Source organism: Lepidochelys kempii, chromosome 3 (genome assembly GCF_965140285.1).
Source record: "Lepidochelys kempii isolate rLepKem1 chromosome 3, rLepKem1.hap1, whole genome shotgun sequence".
Classification (NCBI taxonomy): Eukaryota; Metazoa; Chordata; order Testudines; family Cheloniidae; genus Lepidochelys; species Lepidochelys kempii.
In genome coordinates, this window is record NC_136382.1 from 171,843,024 (window position 1) to 171,866,176 (window position 23,153).

The 23,153-nt window shown below is 41.3% G+C and overlaps 1 protein-coding gene across 1 annotated transcript in view; it reads left to right on the forward strand.

Annotated features, from left to right (window-relative positions):
- LOC140909538 (metastasis-associated protein MTA1) overlaps positions 1-23,153 on the forward strand; it is a 45,061-nt gene that overhangs the window by 3,614 nt on the left and 18,294 nt on the right. Inside the window, exon 2 of the mRNA XM_073339061.2 lies at positions 14,377-14,534. Within this exon, the coding sequence (XP_073195162.1) occupies positions 14,377-14,534 (158 nt within the window). The remainder of the gene's footprint in view (positions 1-14,376; positions 14,535-23,153) is intronic.

Here is a 23,153-nt window from a genome sequence, read left to right on the forward strand (position 1 = left end):
CTGAGGATGATGCTCTTGTAGCTAAGGGACTGGACTGTAAATCAAGAGATGTGGGCTCTTTTCTAAACTTCTACATAGGCTTCCTGTGTGGCCTACAGAAAGTTCTTTAATCTCTGTCGCTCAAATTCCCCGTCAGTAAAATGGGGACTATAAGATGTCCCTGCCTCACATGGGTACTGTGAGTGTGTGGATACATTCATGACTGGTTGGTATTCAGATGGTTATGCTGAGGAGCATCATAGAGAAGCCTGTAAATAAATAAATAATACTAAACTGAGGTCTGTCAGTGGCATAAAATCCAAAACTTTCTTTCCTCTTACATGTGGCCCAAGAAATTAAGAAGTGATAAATGCACAATAAAATTCATTTGTATAAAACTGTCTGAAAAGCCAGACCTCTGAATTCACTGCTCTCTGTCTCAGTAGCACTCAAACACCAGTGAAGGAGATGCCAATACTAAGTGTGCAAGGAGGTGGCTGGCTGGCCTGAACTGGTTCCCAGGTGACTCCTCCCATAAAATACCTCTCTTGTTAATTCCTCTGGGCCCCGTTAGATTCCAGGAGACATGAGCTTCATTCCAGAATGACTCCAATGGGACTTAAGCAAGTGCTTAAAGTTAACCACATACATATATGCTTTCCTGAATTTGGCGTCTTAGATGTAATCTGTTTGGGGTAGGGGCTGTATCTTCCTACGTTTGCATAATAGAGCTTTGATCTCAATTAGGGCCCATATGTGCCACCACAGAACAAAAGTAATAATAAAATGTTCATTCCCATGCTTTCCCAGCCATAAGAAGCCTTTAAATTCTTACTTTAAGAGAAGGTGGGCAGTGCTCACTGGTTTTTTATCTAGCAGAGCTTGTACATTAAAAAAACTTGCATTTGTGCTGATGATTTTGCAAGTAATTTTAGACTGGGGCTGCTGCTGTGGGAAGGAGGAGTCTTATCAGACAGAAATACATTGCCACTTCACTCCTTTCTGAAAGGGGACGTTGTACTCAATGAGCCTGTAAGCATTTTCCTGTAGAAATGGGGAAATCATGCACCTACCTGATAAGTTTTGTGTGGCAACTATTGCATAGTGCTTTGAAATTCTAGCCATGCACCTTTGCCTTTGAGTAGAACTCAAGCAGACTGGTGCCTACACCGATCTATGATTATTTAGCAGAGGATTTGCACGTGGGAAAGATGTGGCCACATGCCCTCTCTCCACAACACCAAGTGCCTGATCAAAAGCCTATCAAAGACACTAGAAAGATTGCCGTTGATTTCAATGGGTTTTGGATCAGACCCAAATGTATTAATTCTTCTTTGAGTAGTGTCCCTATGGGGGCTTCACTGTAGATGTATCTGCATCCCTGTGCTGCTGATCGGAGAATTTTGGTAGCAGTGTCTATTTGGCCCACGCATGCTCTGCCCCCTCCTTGTGGTCAGCCAAGAGGCTAACCAGCATTGAGCAGTGAACCCTCCTCAGTTCCTTCTCAACCACCCCTGGTTAGAGATGGAGCTTTAGCTGTCTGTTAGCGGATTGTTACCTTCTATAGAATATCTGATTATTTCTGTAATCTTTTAGATCTTCCTTTTCTTTTTCACTCCTTTATGTTTCATTTATTTATTTAGCTAAAAAAATAACCCTTTACTTCATTTTTTTTGACCCTCCCTCGCCCCCACCCCCCATCTGAGAATCCCCCCTGGACAGGATATGCCCAGTTCACTGGGCTTCAAGAAGTGTCTCAGTTGCAAAGAAATCTACCCCAGTGACTGACGAACAATCTCAGTGCCTCCCACAAACCACATCCCACAGAAGTGTGGTTTATGCCAACCATTGAAACCCAAACGTAGAAAGGAGAGAGAACTGAAACTAAAGTTTCTCCTAATGGAAGTGGCCCTGCAACCAGCCTCAGAGCTGCACCAAGACTCCAGAAGGTGGGAATCCTCACAGCAACCCTCTACATCTATGGAAGGTGATGAGCCTAAGAAGTCAACCATACGCCATTCTCACAAGGCCTCTAAGAAAAGGGCCACGAGTCTCCACATCGAGCCCTGACCGAGCCAAAACCAATTTTCGGCTTGCTCGATATCACTGGTACTGATGGCACCGAAGCCATCTAAATCCGGCACCCAGAGCTCTCATGGGACTGCCCCGACAGAACATGTTGAGCTCCCTAAGGACCCGAAGGGCACAGGAAAGGAATCATGGGTGCTGACTGGGCACAAGAAAATGAAAGAATCCACCTGTGGAAGGCTCCTTCTGTGGGGACATTGATGTTGGTACCATCGTCAGCAAGCCAGGATGGCATGGCCAAGTCCTTTGGTGCAGACATCTCAGCACTGCTATCAGTACTGATGACTGTGGCATCTCTGGACTTCTAGTATGTGACAGACCTTTTGGTGTCTCACACACCGGATTCACTTCTACTCAGTACTGGGGGCTGGGTGGGAGAAGATAAATTCCGTGTCTTTCGCTGGCATGTAATATTTTATATCGGCCCTCTTGCATATTGGCGGGACTGACGCCGGGATCTGCTATATGAATTTGGCAGGGTCCAAGAGGGCCTCTTAATAGGGAGGGCTACTGTGGACAATTCAGAGATGTGTAGAACGTCCAATAGTTTGTGGTATGACTCGGTCACCTCTTGTAGTGGTAGTTGTAATGCACTTAAAAGGCAAAGGCTTACACTCACTACTTCCTGATACCCAAGAAAAATGGAGGTTGGAGACCCACACTGGACCCCAGAGCACTCAACAAATTTGTCAAGGCTCAGAAGTTCAAGAGGGTCACTTTGCTGATGATTATTGTAGCGTTAGAAAAAGGAGACCGGTTCATGGCCCTCGACCGCCAGGATGCTTAATTCCACATTTCGATCGTACCATGTCACAGAAGATATTTCTGATTCTCACTAGGCCAGGAACACTACCAGTACAGAGTACGTCCTTTTGGCCTCTCATCGGCCCCCAGCGTTTTCTCCAAGGTCCTCTCTTTGGTGGCAGAGTAGGGCATTATGATCTAACCTTACCAGGACAATTGTCTCCAGAGGATGTGTTTCTTCATTGAAGCCCAGAGAGTTACTCTGGATCTATTCAAGAATCTGGACCTACAAATCAATGCACAAAAATTGACATTAATACTGGTACAGAGGAGCTGATCTTGACTCTGTCTGAGTGAGTGCACTCCTCCCACAACACAGATTCCTCAGTCTCTCCGGGAGTCTATGCTTATAGAGACAGTACAATCCAGCCCTCAGATATCAGCCAGACACTGCCTTCAGCTTCTGGGGCACATGGCCACGGGCACATTGGTGATCGCTTATGCCAGACTTCACATGAGATGCTTCTAATCATGGTTCGGTTCAGTTCAGTTCAGTTTACAGACTGAACAAAGACATAGTGCTGTTGATGCCCACCAAAATTAAACAGTCCTTGAATTGGTGGAAAGACCCAGCAAATACATTCATGGGAATCCCATTTGCTCAGCTCCTGCATCACTGCTTCTCACCACTGATGCACCCCTCATAGGATGGGGTGCCCATCTTAACGATCTCACAGTGCAGGGCGAATGGTCTCCACCCAAGACAGGCCTTCACATCTATCTATCTCAAACTCAGAGTGGTCAGGAACACGTGTACTCATTTCCTTCCACCAATCAGAGGTACACACACAAAGGTCATGACGGACAATATAGCATGCATATATTACATAAACCGTTAAGGAGGCATCAGGTTACCCTCCCTTTGTATGGAAGCACTAAAGTTATGGAACTAGTGCATTTCTCAGTGTTACGATATCAGTGGCTTATCTACCAGAGTACTCAACACAACAGTAGACAGTCTAAGCCACAAATTCCCGCACGACCACGAGTGGGAAATAGACTCAGTGATACTCTGTGACATATTCCGACGATAGGGGACACCGATAATAGACTTGTTTGCTACTTACCAGAACAAGAAATGTCCACGGTACTGCTCCAGAGGGGGCATCAGCCAGCACTCCGTGGGGGATGCTCTCCTCCTCTCATGGGACAAGGGCCTTCTTTACGTCTTTCCCCCATTCCCTCTATTGCTGAAAGTCCTGTTGAAAATAAAAAGAGAAAAAGCAAACATTATACTGATCACTTCCACGTGGCCCAGACAGACATGGTAACCTTACTTGCACTGTGCCACCAATGACTCTTCCAACCACTCCTTATCTCCTCTTGCAGAACTCTCCATCCCAACCTATGGATACTACGGCTCAAAGTCTGGCTTCTTCATGGTTCCAGCACATAAAAACATCATGCTCTGAAGGACGTACAGGAAGCGTTATTACCGAACAGGAAAGTGGCTACCCATCGTACTTACCTATAGAAGTGGACTAGATTTTGGATCTGGTGCCAGTCCAAAAGAGTCACCCCTTATCTGGCCACTCTACCTGTAGTCCTAGACTATTTCTTGAATCTCAAGAAATCGGGACTGTCTATTAGCTTGCTAAAAGTACACTTAGCAGCAATAATGACCTTCCATCAGCAGGAAGAGGGGCACTCAATTTTTTCCCACCTGACTACGAAGAAGTTTCTCAAAGGCATAGCAAACCTCTTTCCCCAACCCAGACTTCCTACCCTATAAGGGCATCTCAATCTAGTATTAAAAGGACTGACCAGACCACACTTTGAACCCCTGGCTACTTGTTCTTTAACTCACCTTTCCATAAAGACAGTGTTCTTGATTGCCATTACCCATCACAGTGTTCTTCCCTGACAAAGTCACGCGTAGACCACATCCGAAGTTTACCCCCAAAGTGACTTCTGCATTTCATGTGAACCAACTCATTCACCTTCCAAACTTTTGTCCCAACCCTCACCAAAATAATAGGGAAGCCATCCTCCATACACTCAGTATAAGAAGAGCCTTGGCCTTTTATTTGGACAGGTCAAGAGTTTTTAGAAAATCTCCAAGACTCTTCCTCTCCAGGACAGGTCTAGAGGCACAGCGATTTCAGCTCAAGGACTCTCTAAATGGGTCTCGAACCCCATCTACAATCAGCACACATTCTACAAGATCAGTTTCCTTGTCTGTCACTTTCTCCAAGAGTATCCCTATATTAGAAATCTGCAGAGCAGTTACCTGGGCATCTGCACGTACATTTGCAGAACACTATGCCCTCCTGGGGGACTGCTGTAGTGTGCCAGATTGGGCACCATGGTACTATCATCCATCACAGACTCAACTCCAAAGCCCCAGCCTCCAGTGGGGGATGGTGCTTGGGAGTCACCTACAGTGGAACACCCATAGTCACTTTTCGAAGAAGAAGAAGTTACTCACCTTGTGCAGTAACAATGGTTCTTTGAGATGTGAGTCTGTATGGGTGCTCCACAACACACCCTCCTTCCCTCTACGCTGGGGTTCTCATCATACACTCTATGATGGAGAAGGAACTGAGGGGAGGGGGCAGCACATGTGCAGGCTGAATGGACACTGCTATCAAAACTCTCCAATCAGCAGTGCAAGGGCACAGATACATCTCCAGTGGAGCACCCATAGGGGAACACATCTGTAAGAACCATTGTTACTGCACAAGGTGAATAACTTCTTCTGCAATATGCTGTCTTTCCACCTCTGTGGTGAGGGGGGGGGGGGGTCTGATGGGTTCTTTGTCAGCTCTTAACTATGAGCATTCTGTGTTTAACATCACACATCAAATACGGGGCCCTGTGGATGGATCTTCCATTCCCTGCCACCTCCATAGCTGTAATGTTGATGACAGTTTCATTTTCATTTCAACCCATCAAGACAGGTGGGTTCATAGTCAACATATTATAAACAACAGAATAATTATTAGAGAGACAAGTTGGGTGAGGTAATATTTTTTATTGGACCAACCTTCGGAGTCTAAAACAGGGCCCCAATTCTAAGTTTTGGGGGGATGGTAGCATTTCTCTTGCCAATATATACTGACTGAGTTCAAGGTATGTAATCGAAAGAAGACAGTTCAGTTGCAGTGCACAGGCCAACTCTGAATTTTTTCTTCAGCCCTTATTAGGTTTTACCTGAGGTAGGACTTCAAGATTTAGTTCCTCACGCACATTCCATTATCTTTCTAAAATCCCCAAAAGAGGAATTTTCCCATAGCATCTTGTCAGCGTAGACCAAAACATGCCCTAGAAATACAGAAGATCTTAGTGCACTCTGGAGCGCAGGCTGAGATATCTAGTGAGAAGGGAACTATAAAACAGAGATTTGTTAGATGACTCATGGGCAGCAAGCTCTAAATAAACCTCTTGCTGAGACACTGATCTGCAATTTTCCCTCAGTATCTGGAATTTTAGTGCAGTGTAGCTTAGTGATGTAAACACTCAAAATCAAAATGCCAGCTGCTAGTTGCACACGAGAGTGTTGTGATTAAATTAACATAACTTTCTCTATGCATGTTTCCTGACTGAACAGGGGTTCTGCTCATGTTAATGTCATCAGGGTATCATTATGGTCTTTTTTACCTAGGTTTTTAAAATACTCATCAAGATTTATAATCCTGTTTGTTGCAATTGTGTACTGCAGTGAATAAAAAGATGTCTGTAGTATTTAACATAAAAGCTTTGCATGGAAAGGGCTGTTTGTTCTGTGGATTGATATTAATACACTGTGAAATGGTATTAAATATTGTTTTTATATCTAAAGGCAAATATCTTTTATTGGAAGAACTGAACTATTCTGGTCATTGAAAGGATTACAATTCTCCTGGTTAATTAGAAATTCAAAATATTATGGAGTTTACAGCATTAGGAATGATAATCTCTCCTTAAGCACATTGTAGTTTACTCTTTCAAGGTTATGAAAGCAGTAGTGAAAATAAAGGGGAGAAAACTGTAAACATTACTATGCATCAGGAATGGGATGGAAAATAACACTGAAAATATCATGTGACAGTCTTATACTCTCACCTGGAATAATGTATTTAGTCCTGATCAAAAATTATAGAGTAGAAATAACAGGGGGTTCAGAAACAGGTAATGAAATTTATAAGACATGAAAAGACTTTTTTCAGAGACATGGAAAGACTTTTTTCGACAAATCACAATTAGTCCGTGAAACTCATTGTCACATGATATAACTGGGGCCAAGATGGTTTCAAGAAAGGATTAGATATTTATATGGATAAAGAGTACACCCAGAGTTACATCAATAAGGATAAAAAAAAAAAAGCAAACTTGGAAGGGTTTCAAACCCTTATGCTTCAGGTCAGGTCAGGTCCGGCCCTAGACCAAATGACACCCCAGGTGAGGAACATCTTCAGTTCCTCTGTTTGTTAAACTTTTGAATACCTTACTGTTGATTGCATTTGTAACCCATTTCACAACTTTTATGCACAATTTGCATGCATTATTTATCCCTGTCATATAAGATGATAAATTTGCATGCGAAGATCTGTAAATCTGTATTTATTCATGTTATATATAAGCAAATACAAAATTTCATTTCCTCTAAGCTTATAGAAACTTTGTAATTTTAAGAACTGAAATGTACTAACATCAAGAAATTGAACTGTACACCAACATCAGGTGGACCAGTGTTAAATAAAGGCAACAGTCTTATAATGTTAATCCTAGTCTTTTAGTTCAAAAGGTTACTTTTCTCAGCTTTGCCCTCGTGAACTGAAGTACAGTGTCAGAGAGATCCAAAGACTGACGACTGGCATTTTCAAGTAATAAAATAGCAAGTGATGTCAGTCTCTCCTCGGCCATTGTCAATCGAAAATACGTTTCAATGAGCCTGAACTTCAAAAAGCTGATCTCACCACTTCATGACTGTGAAGCAGAATCCTCAAAGCTATCCACACATTAGAAAAAGGGTCCTTCAGCTCTGTATCATGAATGAATTGGAGAACTGGGCATGGAGAGTTCTTCCCATACTGCAGATTGTGATGGATGTTGTCCATTTCGACATAGAGGTCTTTATCACTGACGTCCGAACATTCCCCATGTGTCAGCATCTGGTGAAGGTCTGTACAATTGTTAAGAGTGTTTTCCTTTCCACTGGCTACTTACTGAGGTCATACAAAAAACCCCAGGTCTTTCCGTGGTGCTTCTTATTCTTTGAGGGACACTCGCGCTGTGTCAAGCAAGCAAAAAAACTCTTGAATTTTTCTTCTGAGCTTCCCATCACCTCATCTCTGCCCTGGTATCCAAACTCTCTCTTCTTCCAATGAATATGAGTTTCCTTGAAGACCGGCTCAGCTCCTAAGTTTTCTGCCATTTCTCTTGCAGCAGTGATGGCATCTTCAAATCCAATGTCTCGGTAGGCCACAACGAAATCAAGGCAGCTTCTCATCAAAGTAGAGTGGTTGCGATGTCCATCGACTGAGTTTGTCATGCCTTGCTTATAACATTTACTTGTAACAGGATATCATGCCAAACCACAATTGAGACCAGAAATTTGAAATCAGTGATCTGGTTTGCCAGACTGCACTTTGTGTCAGATTCTGGCCTCGGCTTTACTGAACTGCACCAGTTCCACCAGAGTGCCATAAACCTCAGTCACTTGGTACCTCGCTGGCCTAACGCGGTCAATACAGCTCTTGCAGTGAGTGTCACTTAGTGGCTCCATGGTCAGATTAGTAACATTTTCTGTGAGGATCTTCCACCTGATAGTTGATGTTGAAAACATGATGTTTATCCTTTGCAGTACTCCAAAGAGAGACGCTGAATCTAAAGAAGATGACACTGCATCTGACACAAATAGGTTGAGGGAATGGCAGCCACAAGGCATGAAGAAAGCTCATAGATTCAGCACAAGGATCCTTGCCTGAACACAGCTGTTTCTTCCTTTCATATTCATGCCATTGTTGTAGCCGTGGCCATGGCAGTTCTGAAGTTTTATTTTACTCTCATTCAAAAAGTTCATAAATAGTTCAGTTAGGCCTTTTCCAGTAGAGTTGTCCATAGACCAGAAACATATCCTTAACTTGGATACAGCCTTCCTTATTGTCAACACATCTTACTGTAAATTACATCTTTTCACTGTGACACTAATGTTGGGAGTGCAATCCATTATTACAGCATAGTACTTCGCTTTTCTGAGCTGCGGCAATATGTTATCAAGCACCTTCCTTGCCATAAGGTCAATCAATTCATTTTGAATTATTTTGCCACAGTAATGGTCCATAGCATCTTTATGAATTACTTGATGTAGGTGCTCACGCATGACATCGTCATATTTTCCAAGGAGCTCTACCAAGACGAGGAAATCACCATTATGTTCCATGAACAACTTATCCAGCGAGCCCCAGAAAGCCAAATGATGCTTTGTAAGAAAGAGAGTAATTGAGATCAGAGGCTCCAGCACATTCTTTCAGTGCTGGGTTTTTACATTAATAATGCACTGTTTTTTTTGCATCAGTGCATTTATTCAGCTTGAGCCTGGACTTGATCTCCATCCATTTGGAGCAGGCTGTAAAATGGCCGGATGACTTTTCATGTTGCTTCAGAGCATCAGTTATCAGTGAGTGTACCCAGAAAGCACAAGCAACAATTTAGCATTCTTGTTGGATATTTTGCAGCAAAAATAGAACTGAGATTAGACAGAGACCTTCCCTTTGGGTTCCTTGTACCTTCCTTTAAGTCATCTAATACAGACCATTGTAAAAGGAAACTGGACTAGATGGACATTATGTCTGATCTAGTAAGGTGTTTTCTATATTCCTAGTATAAATTTACTATATGGAAATTGTAAATTCATACTGTTATTATTCTTTAGCATATACAGAATTACATACAAAACAGCTACATTAAAAGAACATTATTAAGGTTCCAAAGTCAAGTACGCAAAAGCTGGAATTAAGGTAGCCTTTGTGACCTTAATTTGGCCTCCTTATGCATAGGCATAATAATAATCTTTAATTACATGCTCACATTCTATTTTTCACACAGGACCCCTTCCTCATTCAGTGCACAGAATGCACAGTGCTCACTGAATGAGCAACTGTCGAATATTTTTATCCTAATTGTTCAATGTGTCTCTGTGGCTTATATACCATACACTATTCAAATCTTGCTCTGAATACGGAATTATTTTCCTCATGAGTTTTTCTATGATGTTCATCACTAGCGTATCTGAGTGCTTCACAAACATTAATGAATTAATATTCACAACTCCCCTGCAGATAAAATGATATTTGTGACACTGCACCCCATATTCTTCATAGTGATATTATTATATGATATGATTATGGCATAATTATGATGCATTTTGTCCAAGATGGGTCATGTAAGGTGTCATTGGAAAAATTATGATTTGCTGAATATGATTATCCTATTTGTATACATGTATCATTTTTGTATCTGAAGTTATGAATATTGACTATGTATCTGTATTTCACACCTGGCAATGCCCACTAGGCAACATGCTTTCCAGTCTATATATCTGTCTGGGAAGGGCCTATTCATGGTAATGGGCCATTAGGAAAAACAATAGGCCTTAAGAGAAGCTTATCTCCCACCTGGTGAGCCTGCCTGGGAACATTCCAGACAGCCCGTAAGTAATGGCTGCTATGACTCAGAAAGGATATGTAACCAGACCACATGACAATGGACTCCATCTTAGGATGTCAGGGTTTTTTCCACAAACTGAGTTTGGGAGAAAGGGTTCCAATTGTAGAATCATAGGACTGGAAGGGACCTTAAGAGGTCATCTAGTCCAGTCCCCTGCATTCATGGCAGGACTAGATCATCCCTGACCAGAGTTTGTCTAACCTGCTCTTAAAAATCTCCAAGGATGGAGATTCCACAACCTCCATAGGCAATTTATTCCAGTGCTGACAGGAAGTTTTTTCTAATGTCCAACCTAAACCTCCCTTGCTTCAATTTAAGCCCACTGCTTCTTGTCTTCTTCTCAGAGATTAAGAAGAACAGTTTTTCTCCCTCCTCCTTGTAACCACCTTTTATGTACTTGAAAACTAAAGCTATATAAGGCAGGGAGTGTCCTCATTGGTTGTTCTTCAATCCCCACACAAGAAGACTCCAGGCAGCACATGAGGACCAAAGACTGAACTGGGGGAAGTGCTGGATCCAGGCTAAAGGGATTTCTAGCCTGTGTATGAAATTTGGGATTCCAAGCTGTAAAGCAAATGCAGCTTATCTTGAGAATCTGCCAGCCTGCTTAGATCATCAGCCAGGATGAGAATTTGCTAATTCATATCCTATGTTTCTAGGATCTTAAGCTTAATTTGTGTTTTTGTTTATTTACTAGGTAATCTACTTTGATCTGTTTGCTATCACTTATCACTTAAAACTGTCTTTTGTAGTTAATAAACTTTGTTTTTGTTTTATCTAAACCAGACAATTTGTGTGACCTGCATGGCAAATCGTAGCTCAAGGGGCAAAGATTGTTACATATTCCTCTCCACATTGGGGAGGAGGGTGAACTCTATGAGCTTACCCTGTGCAGTGCAAGACAGTATAATTTTGTGTTTATACTCCCATGGGGGGTGGGGTCCTAGGCTGGAAAGCTGGTGGTTATTTTGGCTGTAGCCTCTCTGTTGGTTTGTTCAGAGGCTAGTCAGAGAGCTTGCGTGTAACTGCAGCTGGGTGTGTCCCTACTGGTGTAAATGCTGGTGGAAGTGTGGGACTGGGAGCAGGTCTGCAGCTTGGCACAGCAGCCCCACAATGTGAGAGGGAGCCCAGGCTGGTGGGTCAGAGGGCTCAGTGGTATCCCAGTTCCAGGTGGCAACCCAGGGGGAACCTGTCACAGTATTATTCCCATTCTATAGAGGGGGAGATGAGACATGCAAACATTAATCACAAAAGTGTCTCTTGGTTTTGGATGCCCAGTCTGAGATGCCTAAGGACTGATATTACAGAAAATTTAGAATTGTATAACCCTTTGTATGTTTGGACCACAGCTCCCATTGACATCAGTAGTAGCTATGAGTGCTCAGACCCTAGGTCTCAAGTTGAGCATCCAGAAAATGAGAAACTAACAGTTAGTGGACACCTGTACAAAGTTTGGTTTAAGTGGCTTACCTTGCATTACGTAAGTACTCTGTGGCAGAGAGCGAAATAGAATCAATTTCTCTAGGGCATCAATCAACTGCCTAAAACACTAAACCATTTTTTCTCTTCCTGCAATCCCCTGCCTCATTCACTATACACTTTCCAACTTTTTGTAACAAATAAGGTAGAGGCCCTACAGACAACAGTCTCCTTCCACTACGCATCCCTCATCATTCCCAGAACACCATCCATTCTGTGCACTGAATTGAAAGTCTCTCAAATGGTTGTAAGAATTTTTTTAACATGGGCAAAACAACGTATTTTTCTTTAACCTCGTTCTGAGGAACGTCAAACATTTTTGCTGAAATTTTCCAATATAATTCAGCTTGAGACAGACACTTGACAGGGAGAATTTTCATGTTTATGGTTAAAGTTTGGCACAGTTCTGAGCAATTGAAAATGGGGCCTTATCATGGGAAGTGTTGGCAACCTCAACATAGGTGGCAACACCTGTGCTGCCTGCAATAACACCTACCTCTCTGTCGTCCCTCATTATGAGGGACATCACTCATTTTAGTCCCAAAGCTATCTACGTTCCACACAAATGTGGCATCTCCTCACTTTTATTGTTGAAAATTATTTACATCAGAAATGAAGAATTGTTAAGCTAAGTCACAGAAATAGTTACGCTAAAAGAATGAATCTCACAGGAATCTTAATTTTTTCCTGCAGGAATAACATTTTCAGTCCTTTCATTTGAGTCTTTGTCATACATTTTGTCCTGGGCAGGCCCAGAGGTGTGACATAATTTGAGTGCAGTAAATCAAATATGAATGTAGGACTCATAGTGAACTGGTATAGCCCTTGTTCATTTTAAACAAAAAAGGTTATTTTGGAAGTTTATTTTATGACAATGTTATGGTCTTCTGACCCTGACAAATTATTCTTTTGGGGGGTCTAATACACTGGCATCACTATGATATATTGAGCAATTTATGAGCTGTACCTTGCAAATCTTCACTCATCCAGCCCTTCCTTGCACAAGGTCAAATGGCCTGCTTCTGTACGTAAGAAACACTCACATAAGGAAGGGTTTGCAGGGTTGGTCCATTTAAAAATTATTAGCAGTAATTACAGGCATGGGAGGAATGCCTTTATTATTTCTACAGTGATTACCAAAGAAACCTTGATGAGTTCCAGACATGCTGAGCTCTTTTGAAAATCTGGTAATTTATTTTGGTGCCTAGTAAGAGCTGAGCTGTTTTGAAAATCTGGTCTTTGATTGTGGGTATTGAAAACTTCTAACAATTTGGCCATTAGATACCATGGTGCTGGGCACAGCATAGATATGTTTTTAAATCTTGGCTATTTAATTTAAGTAGTCAAATAAGGACATTACTGAATTTCAGATACAGCATTATTCCTGCTTCCTCTCTGTACTTGACTATCTAGTAAACAGCAATCCAGTTTTCACCATTTACAGGTTCCTTTTCTATTGACATTCTTTCACAATGTGATTTACAAGTTACGCTCCAGAGAAAATTTTATTTTCCCCCTCTACCATCACAGGTTTCTAAAGGCAATGGGACCCACAGCTTGCAGCTTCCGGCATTCTGTCCCCAGTACCAATTATTTTTTCATCCTATGGGACATTGATTTTTCACTACAATCTTCAGCTCAAGTCAGTGTATTGTATTATGAACAATACAATATATATTAAATTGTAGGCAAAAGGGTTGCAGTCAGTTCTAGTAGGTAATGAATACTGAATGAACTCAAAATAATTGACCCACAAAAGTAACATCAACATTGAACCTGCTCCTGCTCCCAGGCTGGTGAAGGACTGGGTCGGGTCCTTTGGCTTTCTGGGTTTTTTTTCCCCCTCATGATTCAGTAAATGCAGGGTCTTGGGGGTTTATTTAAAGAGAAAGTTAAAATGAGGACCCTACAATTGGGTAGTGTGTTTGTTTAAATTTGGGAGCAATAACTGGAGTTAGGGCCTAAAAATAGGTAGTGTGTTCTGGTGGCTAGAACACTGGGTTGGGATGCAGTTCTATTTCCAGCCCCAAGACTGACCTGTTGTGTAACCTCAGACAATTCATGTCACCTCCCTGTGCCTCGGTTTATCAAATGTAAATTGGACGTAACTCTTTGCAGAATGCTTTCAGATCTACAAGTGAAAGACTCTCTATAAAAGCAAAATATGATTTTATTAGTATTATAATTATTTTACTATTTAAAGGGCTTTATTTTTAAACTTCACTGTTCTGGTAAGTGTGGGCTGCTTTCTGTACCTGTAGAGGAAAACTACTTATATTTGAGGATGACTGTGCATTATCGTTTACAGAAACAGTAGTACTGCATTGACACCGTAATTCTGTAGAAAATATTTTTCCTTTTTCATTATCATTTCAGCATACTACTTCCCATTCACACATGACTACCAACGGTAAGGCCTTGCAAGTTGACAGGAGTGCCATTAAGCCAAGCACCATTCCAGTGATCAAGAGACAGAGGCAAAACTGGCTAGATGCGCCCAGTGATGATTACTTTATAGCTACAGAAGAGACCAGGTAAGATGAGGGAAATAAAAGTGGGAGAAAGAGTTACAATGTGTTCATGTTACTAGTCCATGAAAATCTAGTGTTTGAATAAACAGTTTTCATAACCATTACTCTGGATTTAGCATTACAGAGGAGAACAGCGCCACATCAAAACCAGGCACCTGATCCTACATCTCTTATGCACATGAGTTGTCCCATTGAAAACAGTGGGGCAATTTATCTGTTGCAAGATTGAGGTCCAGTTAATCGTAAGCATCAGTGGATCACACAATGATATTTAAAGAAACATAAAACAACATGGAATCCATTATGAATTGTTCAATACATTTTTGTGTGTTTATATTAGAAAAGACACTGAACAGATTCATACTGCATATATTATGCAACATGTCCCGGAAACTGAGGGGAAAAATATAGCTGACAACCTTTTTCTCAGCACAGAAATTTTCGTTTGCCATCAGAAAGCAATTGGTAAGACAGCTGTCTTTTACATTCTTTCATTTAGTGGTTAATGGGCGACATTGATGGGTTTTTGCTTGTACTGAAAGGGAGCTTTCATAGACGAGCTTTCTGAAGCTAATTCAACTCTGGCCATTGTTTGATTTAACTTTGTATTGAAGCAAGGGATCACAGCCTGGTCCACAAACCGTCCTTGCTCAGACTGTTATTGAAAGCCTTTCATATCTCACCCTTATTTAAAGCAGTAGGATATATTATAGCAAATGCTATCAGTACACTGACTGCCGTGCAATTCCTCGACTTTTTCTCAAGACTGGAAAGTTCTATGGGTAGACAAAATTTTCAAGTTGTGAAATCAATGCAGGTTAATTTTATATGTTTATTTCTATATGTGTGTGTATATTGTTTTCCATGTCGTTGTAGCAATGGTGTTCCAGGATATGAGAGACCCCAGGTGGGTGAGGTAATAATTTCTTTTATTGGACCAACCTTAGGTCCTGAAAACAAGCTCTGCACACATTCAAATGCTTGTCTCCTCTAACAGAAGTTGGTTCAGTAAAAGATGTCGCCTCACCCACTTCATGTGTGCAGATGCACATTCCATGGATATGCTGAGATATTCCAGTTTGTAGTTGCTCTTTTCTATCTGGTAGAACCACTTTTACAATACAATGTACCCATATTTCAGAAAATCAATTAATACATTGAAATTAATTGACAAAAATTAAAGGGGGGACTGGATGGCTGAGGGAGTTGATAATGGGATATTGAGCCTTTAGACTGCCCATGCTGTACCCATTATGTGGATGACAGGGATTTAATCCCTAGGGCTGTGGATCCAGCACCTTTCTGCAAATCAGTGAAGGTTTAAAGAAATAGACTTTCCTTCTTTATACAGGGAACACAATACAAGTCAGATCTTGATTATCTTACACACTCCTAAATCCCAACTAAGATGCTCTGAAACCAGGAGTAGTCTCATGGATGCAAGACCTGTGTAAAACCAGTGCAGTGCGTCTATGTTGTGGGGTTGGCGGTGCATCAGCACCCACACAAACATCCCCAGTACAGACAGGCTCTAAGTGTTATGTATGGTAACAGATTACTCTGAGTGTTTACACGTGTGTATACACCTGCATTTTGCATTTGTAGTATACTGTGCAGTAGGTAATACCGCTCCGTTAGCATTCATCTCCCAAAACTCCATTAGCCATCATCAGGAAATAGGGTTGCCAACTTTCTAATCAAACAAAACCAAACAGCCCTGCCCTGCCACATGCCTTGCCCCTTTTCTGAAGCCCCATCCATGCCCTGCCCTGTCTCCAAGGCCCCGCCCCACGCCCTCAATCCCCCCTCCCTCCATTGCTCAATGTTCCCCACTCTCACTCATTTTCACTGGGGTGGGGAAGGGGATTGGGATGTGGGGGGATGAGGCCTCTGGGGTGGGGCTGGGGATCAGGGTTTTGGGGTGCAGGAGGGGGTTCCAGGCTGGGCCAGGGGGTTGGGGTGTGGGGGGGGTGAGGGCTCTGGCTGGGGGTTTGGGCTCTGGGGTGGGGCTGGGGATGAGGGATTTGGGGTGCAGTAGGGGGGCTCAGGGCTGGGGCAGGGATTGGGGTGCAGGAGCACTTACAGGGTCCTAGCAGTGCTTATGGTGCTCCAAGGAAGCAGCCACAAGGTCCCTGTGGCCTGTAGGTGCATGGGCGGCTGGGCGGCTTTGCGTCGTGAGTGCTGCCTTCATGCCCACAGGCACTGCCCCTGCAGCTCCTATTGATCGCGGTTCCCGGCCAATGGGAGTTGCGGAGCTGGCCCGTGGGGCGGAGGAGGTGCGCGGAACTTCTCTGGCCGCCCAGCACCTAGCAAAGCAGAGAGAGGGTGGAGCAGCAACCAGCCTGATACAGAAGTTTCTAGTGACAAAAGCTCAAGCAGTCAACAGCAGCCATGGGGGTATGTCTACACTGCAAAAAAGCGTGAGTTCTGAACTCTGGTTAGCTAACCCATATTAGTTAACTTGGGTTAAAATAGCAGTGAAGACACGGTAACTCCGATTTTAACTCAGGTTAGCAGTTTGAGTTCAACTGCAGGCTGCCCTATAGGCTTGAACGCAAGCTGCTAATCTGAGTTAAAAGCTGAGTTGCAGCATCTTTGCTGATATTTTAACCTGAGTTAGCTAGATTAACGAGTTAAGAACACTCCTTTTTTTGCATTGTAGACTTACCCTTGGGTGCATTGTAGATATTGCACTTGCAAGCTCCTTTAATGTGAGCATGGGGAGGAACATGAAGAAGGGGGATATGTGGCAGTTTAGGTCATGTAGGGATAAATCCAGTCTTGCCATGTCATGAAAAAACCCCATGTTTCCTTCAAACATTAGAGAGTGAGTCCCCAGTTCAGCAAGGTACTTAAGTACTTGCCAAACTTTCAGTCCATGGATCATCTCATTGAAGTTAGTGTGATGACTTGTGTTGAAGTCAGACACATGGGTTAAGCACCTTGCTGAATTAGGGTGTTGGTTATTTTATTACATGTTTCTTTCCTGCAAAACACAACAAGGGAGATATGCTTGTGATATTGGCTACCCGTTTGCAAAATTGAATTTTTAAAAAAAGTTTGATTCACAGAAGTGCAAAATTGCTGTCATTCTGCTGTAACTTTAAAATCACTTTTTATCTGCCTATTTTCAACTGTTTAAGGCTGAGTTTATTTCCCCATAAAATATAAAGTAGGGAGTTTGTTGCCAGACCTTTAGCTAGAGAATATCCTGCTATAATCATGTTTGATGTTGTAACACTTAATATTATGAATGTTGAAGAAAATCAGTTGCTGGTTCAATTTATTTATTTAATTTTACCAACCAAAGATTCGTGACACTGTTCTCTTTTCTTATTTCCCCCTTCAATTTCCTTGTCATCCTGTTATTAAGGAGAAGATATGCATACATGTTTTCTGTCCCTCTTTAGAACAAAATATTTATCCTTTTCCCTCTCTATGTATTTGAAAACTCCTCCTTACTCATATTCCAGTAGAGTTAAAAGGTGTATTACTGTAAGTGGTTTTCTTTGCATATTTCCCTATGACAGCTTTCAGATATTGGTAGTTCAGCATAGTGCAGGGCTAAATATGCAGCATAGAGAGAGTAATACAAGAAACTCAAGGCTTAGGTCCAGCCTAAAGGTCAGCATGTTCCTAAGCGCTTTGCGGAACAGGCAGGGACTGCTGAATTGGACTGTAGTGCATCCCCCCCAGATCATGTATCTGCCAACAAGTTTCGTAGGAGCTGTGGATGTAACAAAAACTTCTTGGAGATGGGAGCCCCAAGATACCCTATTGGTAGAATGATCTGTATGTTCTCCGGGGGAATCAGCCATGCCGCGCAGAGGTCCCTGCTAATCCAGGTATGCGAAATTCACATCTCCCTGTGGCAATGTTCAATGACTCTATCCTGCTAAGCCTGTAAGGCTCCAGTTTTGCTATTGCTCCTACATGGGCAAACCCCTCTGCCTGTCAGAAGCCCCATTAACTCCAGTGGGTCTGTGTGTGCACAGGAGTCCACCCACATCCTACTTAATCCTACTCTGATTTTGTCTAGTCCGTCCAAATGAAAAAGTTGGAGAAAGATATTAGCAATTATCCTGCCCACACTCAATAATAAAAGGATTAATAAAATAGGTTTTATGGGGTCAGAATGTAACTATTAAGTAATAAATGGAGTTAATTGCAGGATCAAGGCAGTGCTTAAAATGGTAAGAAACACTGGTGAAATTTCAAGAAAGTTCGCTTTGGGAGTATGACACTGTTCTGTGATAGCTTTGCCATAGTTAATACTTTTGTAGTATTACTTATTCTTGACCTTTTTGAATGAAAAAGGAATTGTAGTTCCCTACTGTGAAATAAACCGCATAAGATATTAATTTAAAATCTCTGGAAAAAACGTAAATAAAAGCCTGATTCTTGAAAAAGTATTTCTGCACAGTGCCTGGAACAAGCATTCTTTTGAAAGCTCTAGTTGTTTTACAACCGCTCATTACGAGACCTTCAATTACTTTTTTAAATATATTTGGATGCAAGCTGTTAGAAGAATATACTATACCTATCACAGTGTTTCCATGTGGTGTACGCTAACTCAGGTGTGGTATAAAGATAACTTGCTGTTTTCTTCCTTCTCATAAAACAACCATAATGTAGATTCTAGTCTGGGCTCATTTTTTAGATTAATGTGGGGAATGAATATATTTCGTGAAATTGGATTCATAGTACTAAGTTACCACCCACGGATTTATATATTTGAACATATAGTATAAATCATATTACAGCATCTAGAACTTTAATATACACAACTCTATGTAACAAATTCATTTTCATTGAATATATAGCACACAAACTGTAATCTGCAAAGAAAATTAGTAATGTAGTTGTGGATGATCAAGAAAAATATATCTGTTGCTTAAAACTTTTACTGCCAATTGTTTGGCATACTGTATATACAGTATGATTATATGTGCATACAGACTCCGTATGTACCACTACACTCTATGTGCATACATAATAAACATATTTATATAGAGAGACCTGCCATACCATGTTGAAAATGAAGTTTTTCAGCACTTACCATTTTAAGAACCAAAATGAACTGATTGGCTGAATGGGTTACAACAGATTTTTGTATTCTTTTCCTTGATGGGCCAACAGAATATTTGTATGTAGAACTACTGCTGAACGAATCAATGCTTCTTTCCTTTCAGTGCTGAAGCCATTAGAAATCTTCTCACAGCAAGTGTATCTCCACTGGAAATGAGTTAACTAAAACTACAACATGATCTTCAGCTGTTAACGGCAAACATTGGCTTCCCTTTTACTAATAGGACAATTTATCCAAGAGGTATTACAGAGCCAGCACTGCATCATAAAAAGAAAAGGAGTACTTGTGGCACCTTAGAGACTAACCAATTTAAATAAATTGGTTAGTCTCTAAGGTGCCACAAGTACTCCTTTTCTTTTTGCGAATACAGACTAACACGGCTGTTCCTCTGAAACACTGCATCATAGAAGCTATTTATATAGCTAGTGATATGATCCTCCTCCAGAATAAAATGCTTCTCTAGATACATTCCAAATAATTAAAATATAATAATATTATGTATCCGCTTTAATTTGAGGCATCTGCTTTATGTTAAAAACAGAAAACCTTAAAAAACAGAAGGATGTGCCTTTTAATGCTACTTAATCCTACTCTGATTTTGCCTAATCCATCCAAATGAAAAGATGGAGAAAGATATTAGCAATTATTCTGCCCCACACCCAATAATAAAAGGATTAATAAAATAGATTTTGTGGGGTCAGAATGTAACTATTAAGTAATAAATCTGAAACTTGAGCTTTTACAACTTTCACTATATGAACAGAATATCTTTTATTAGCTTTTTTCCTTCTTTTTCTTAGCAGAATCACATTAGTTAGAGATGTAAGCAACCTACTGTATTGAGTCCATCCCTCTTATACCTTTAGAATACACAGTGTATTGCCTTGATAAAGGACATAGAATCATAGGACTGGAAGGGACCTCCAGAGGTCCTCTAGTCCAGTCACCTGCACTCATGGTAGGACTAAGTATTATCTAGACCATCCCTGACAGGTGTTTGTCTAACCTGCTCTTAAAAATCTCTAATGATGGAGATTCCACAATCTCCCAAGGCAACTTATTCCAGTACTTAACCACCCTGACAGTTAAGAAGCTTTGCCTAATGTCCAACCTAAACCTCCCTTGCTGCAATTTAAGCCCATTGCTTCTTGTCCTATCCTCAGAGGTTAAGGAGAACATTTTTTCTCCCTCTTCCTTGTAACTACCTTTTATATACTTGAAAACTGTTATCATGTCCCCTCTGTCTTCTCTTCTCCAGACCAAACAAACCCATTTTTTTTCAATCTTCCCTCATATATCATGTTTTCTAGACTTTTAATCATTTTTGTTGCTCTTCTCTGGACTTCTTCCTGAGTGGAGTACTTCGCATTTGTCCTTATTCAGTTTCATCCCGTTTTCTTCAGACCATTTCTCCAGTTTGACCAGATCATTTTGAATTTTAATCTTATCCTCCAAAGAATTTGCAACCCCTCCCAGCTTGGTATTGTCCACAAACTTTATACGTGTACTCTCTATGCCATTATCTAAATCATTTATGAAGATATTGAAGAGAACTTGACCTAGAACTGATTCCTGTGGGACCCTATTCGATATGCCCTTCCAGCTTGACCTTGAACCACTGATAACTACTCTCTGGGAACGGTTTTCCAACCAGTTATGAACCCACCTTTATAGTAGCTCCATCTAGGTTGTATTTCCCTAGTCAGTTAATGAGAAGGTCACGTGAGAGTGTATCAAAAGCCTTACTAAAGTCAAGATATATGTCTACCACTTCCCCCACTCCCCTCATCCACAAGGCTTGTTACCCTGTCAAAGAAAGCAATTTGATTGGTTTGACATGATTTGTTCTTGACAAATCCATGCTGACTGTTACTTACTACCTTATTGTCTTTTAGGTGTTTGCAGATTGATTGCTTAATTATTTGCTCCATTATCTTTCTGGGTCCTGAAGTTAAGATGACTGGTCTGTAATTCCTCAGGTTGTCCTTATTTTCCATTTTATAGATTGGCACTATATTTGCACTTTTCCAGTCTTCTGGAATCTCTCCCATCTTCCATGACTTTTTGAAGATAATCACTAATGGCTCAGATATGTCCTCAGTCAGCTCCTTGAGTATTCTAGGATTATTTCATCAGGCCTTGGTGGCTTGAAGACATCTAACTTATCTAAGCAATTTTTAACTTGTTCTTTCCCTCTTTTAGCCTCTGATCCTACCTCATTTCCACCGGCATTCACTATGTTAGACATCCAATCGTTACGATATTCCTTTTCAAACGGACACCACCCTTATTTTTATTATGCATTCACATCTCATGAGATACATATAGCATTTCAGACCAACACGCATTTTTGTTATGTATTAATTATTTTTAAGGCACAAAAGAAAAACGACATTCCCTAGAAATAAATATTCCACCAAACCCAAACCCTTAGGAAATGCTTGAGAAAAGAGATGACTCGTTTAAAGGCCAACATTCCAGTTCTCTTCAAGCAGTGGGAGAAATGAATTCCAGAGTCTCTACTGGGAATATTTGTATCATTATGCCTATATCACCTACATCTTTGCAACGTGGCGTTGCATGGGTTTCACCAATGCAACTAATCCTAGTTTGACACTAGCTACATTAGTACACATATCCTCAGTTTATATGGGCCCAGTGAATGCCCTACTTCAAGTGTTGAATCTACTGCCTCTTCACTGAAACACCTTTGCTGACTTCAGCTGTCACAGTGGCATGGGTGGGGTGGGGGGAGTCTGAAGTAGCTAGGGCAGAAGCTGTTTAGGGCTTTATAGATTTGCATTATGCATTTTGATTTGCACTCAGTCTTAGTCACTATTTTAATGGAAATCTCTTTTCCTATATATATCATTTCAATTTTGGAACTGGTCACGGGCCTTACTTAGTAAATTTTACCCAGGTTTTTTTTTTTTTTTAAATGAGATTATATACAACCTTCTTTTTACCTTTCACTTAAAGATTTTCAACACTGTTAGTAAAGATAGGCACAATTTCAAAATTTGCCCCAGAGTTTGGATCCCAATTTAGAATCCTACCGAAACTGGATACAGCTTTTGAGCAGTGGTTCATCTCTAGTTTGCAGGGAATTCTCACAAATTAGGCCCTAAGCCTTCAATTGATTGCATACGGGCGTAGCAGTGCCCCTCCCTGCAATCAGCTGAAGGCTTGGTAGCGTTACTGATGAACAGCAGCTATTCCCTGTTCAGACAAACAAATCAATATAAATATATTTTCCAAGTTCCTTTAACTCTGAAATATATTGAAATTTGTCATACATTATTGGCAGCCTGAAAAGGCACTGATTATAGCTAAGGCTACGATTTAGTAACGACTATTCTTAGTAAAAGTCATGGACCAGTCATAGGCAATAAACAAAAATTCATGGCCTGTGATCTGTTTATGACATACTAAAAATGTGTTTAAATCGGGGGGGAGGGGGGCAGGAGAGCATTTGTGGGGGAGGCTGCTGCTGGGGGGAGGGGGACCTCTCCTGTGGAGGAAGCTGGGGGCCA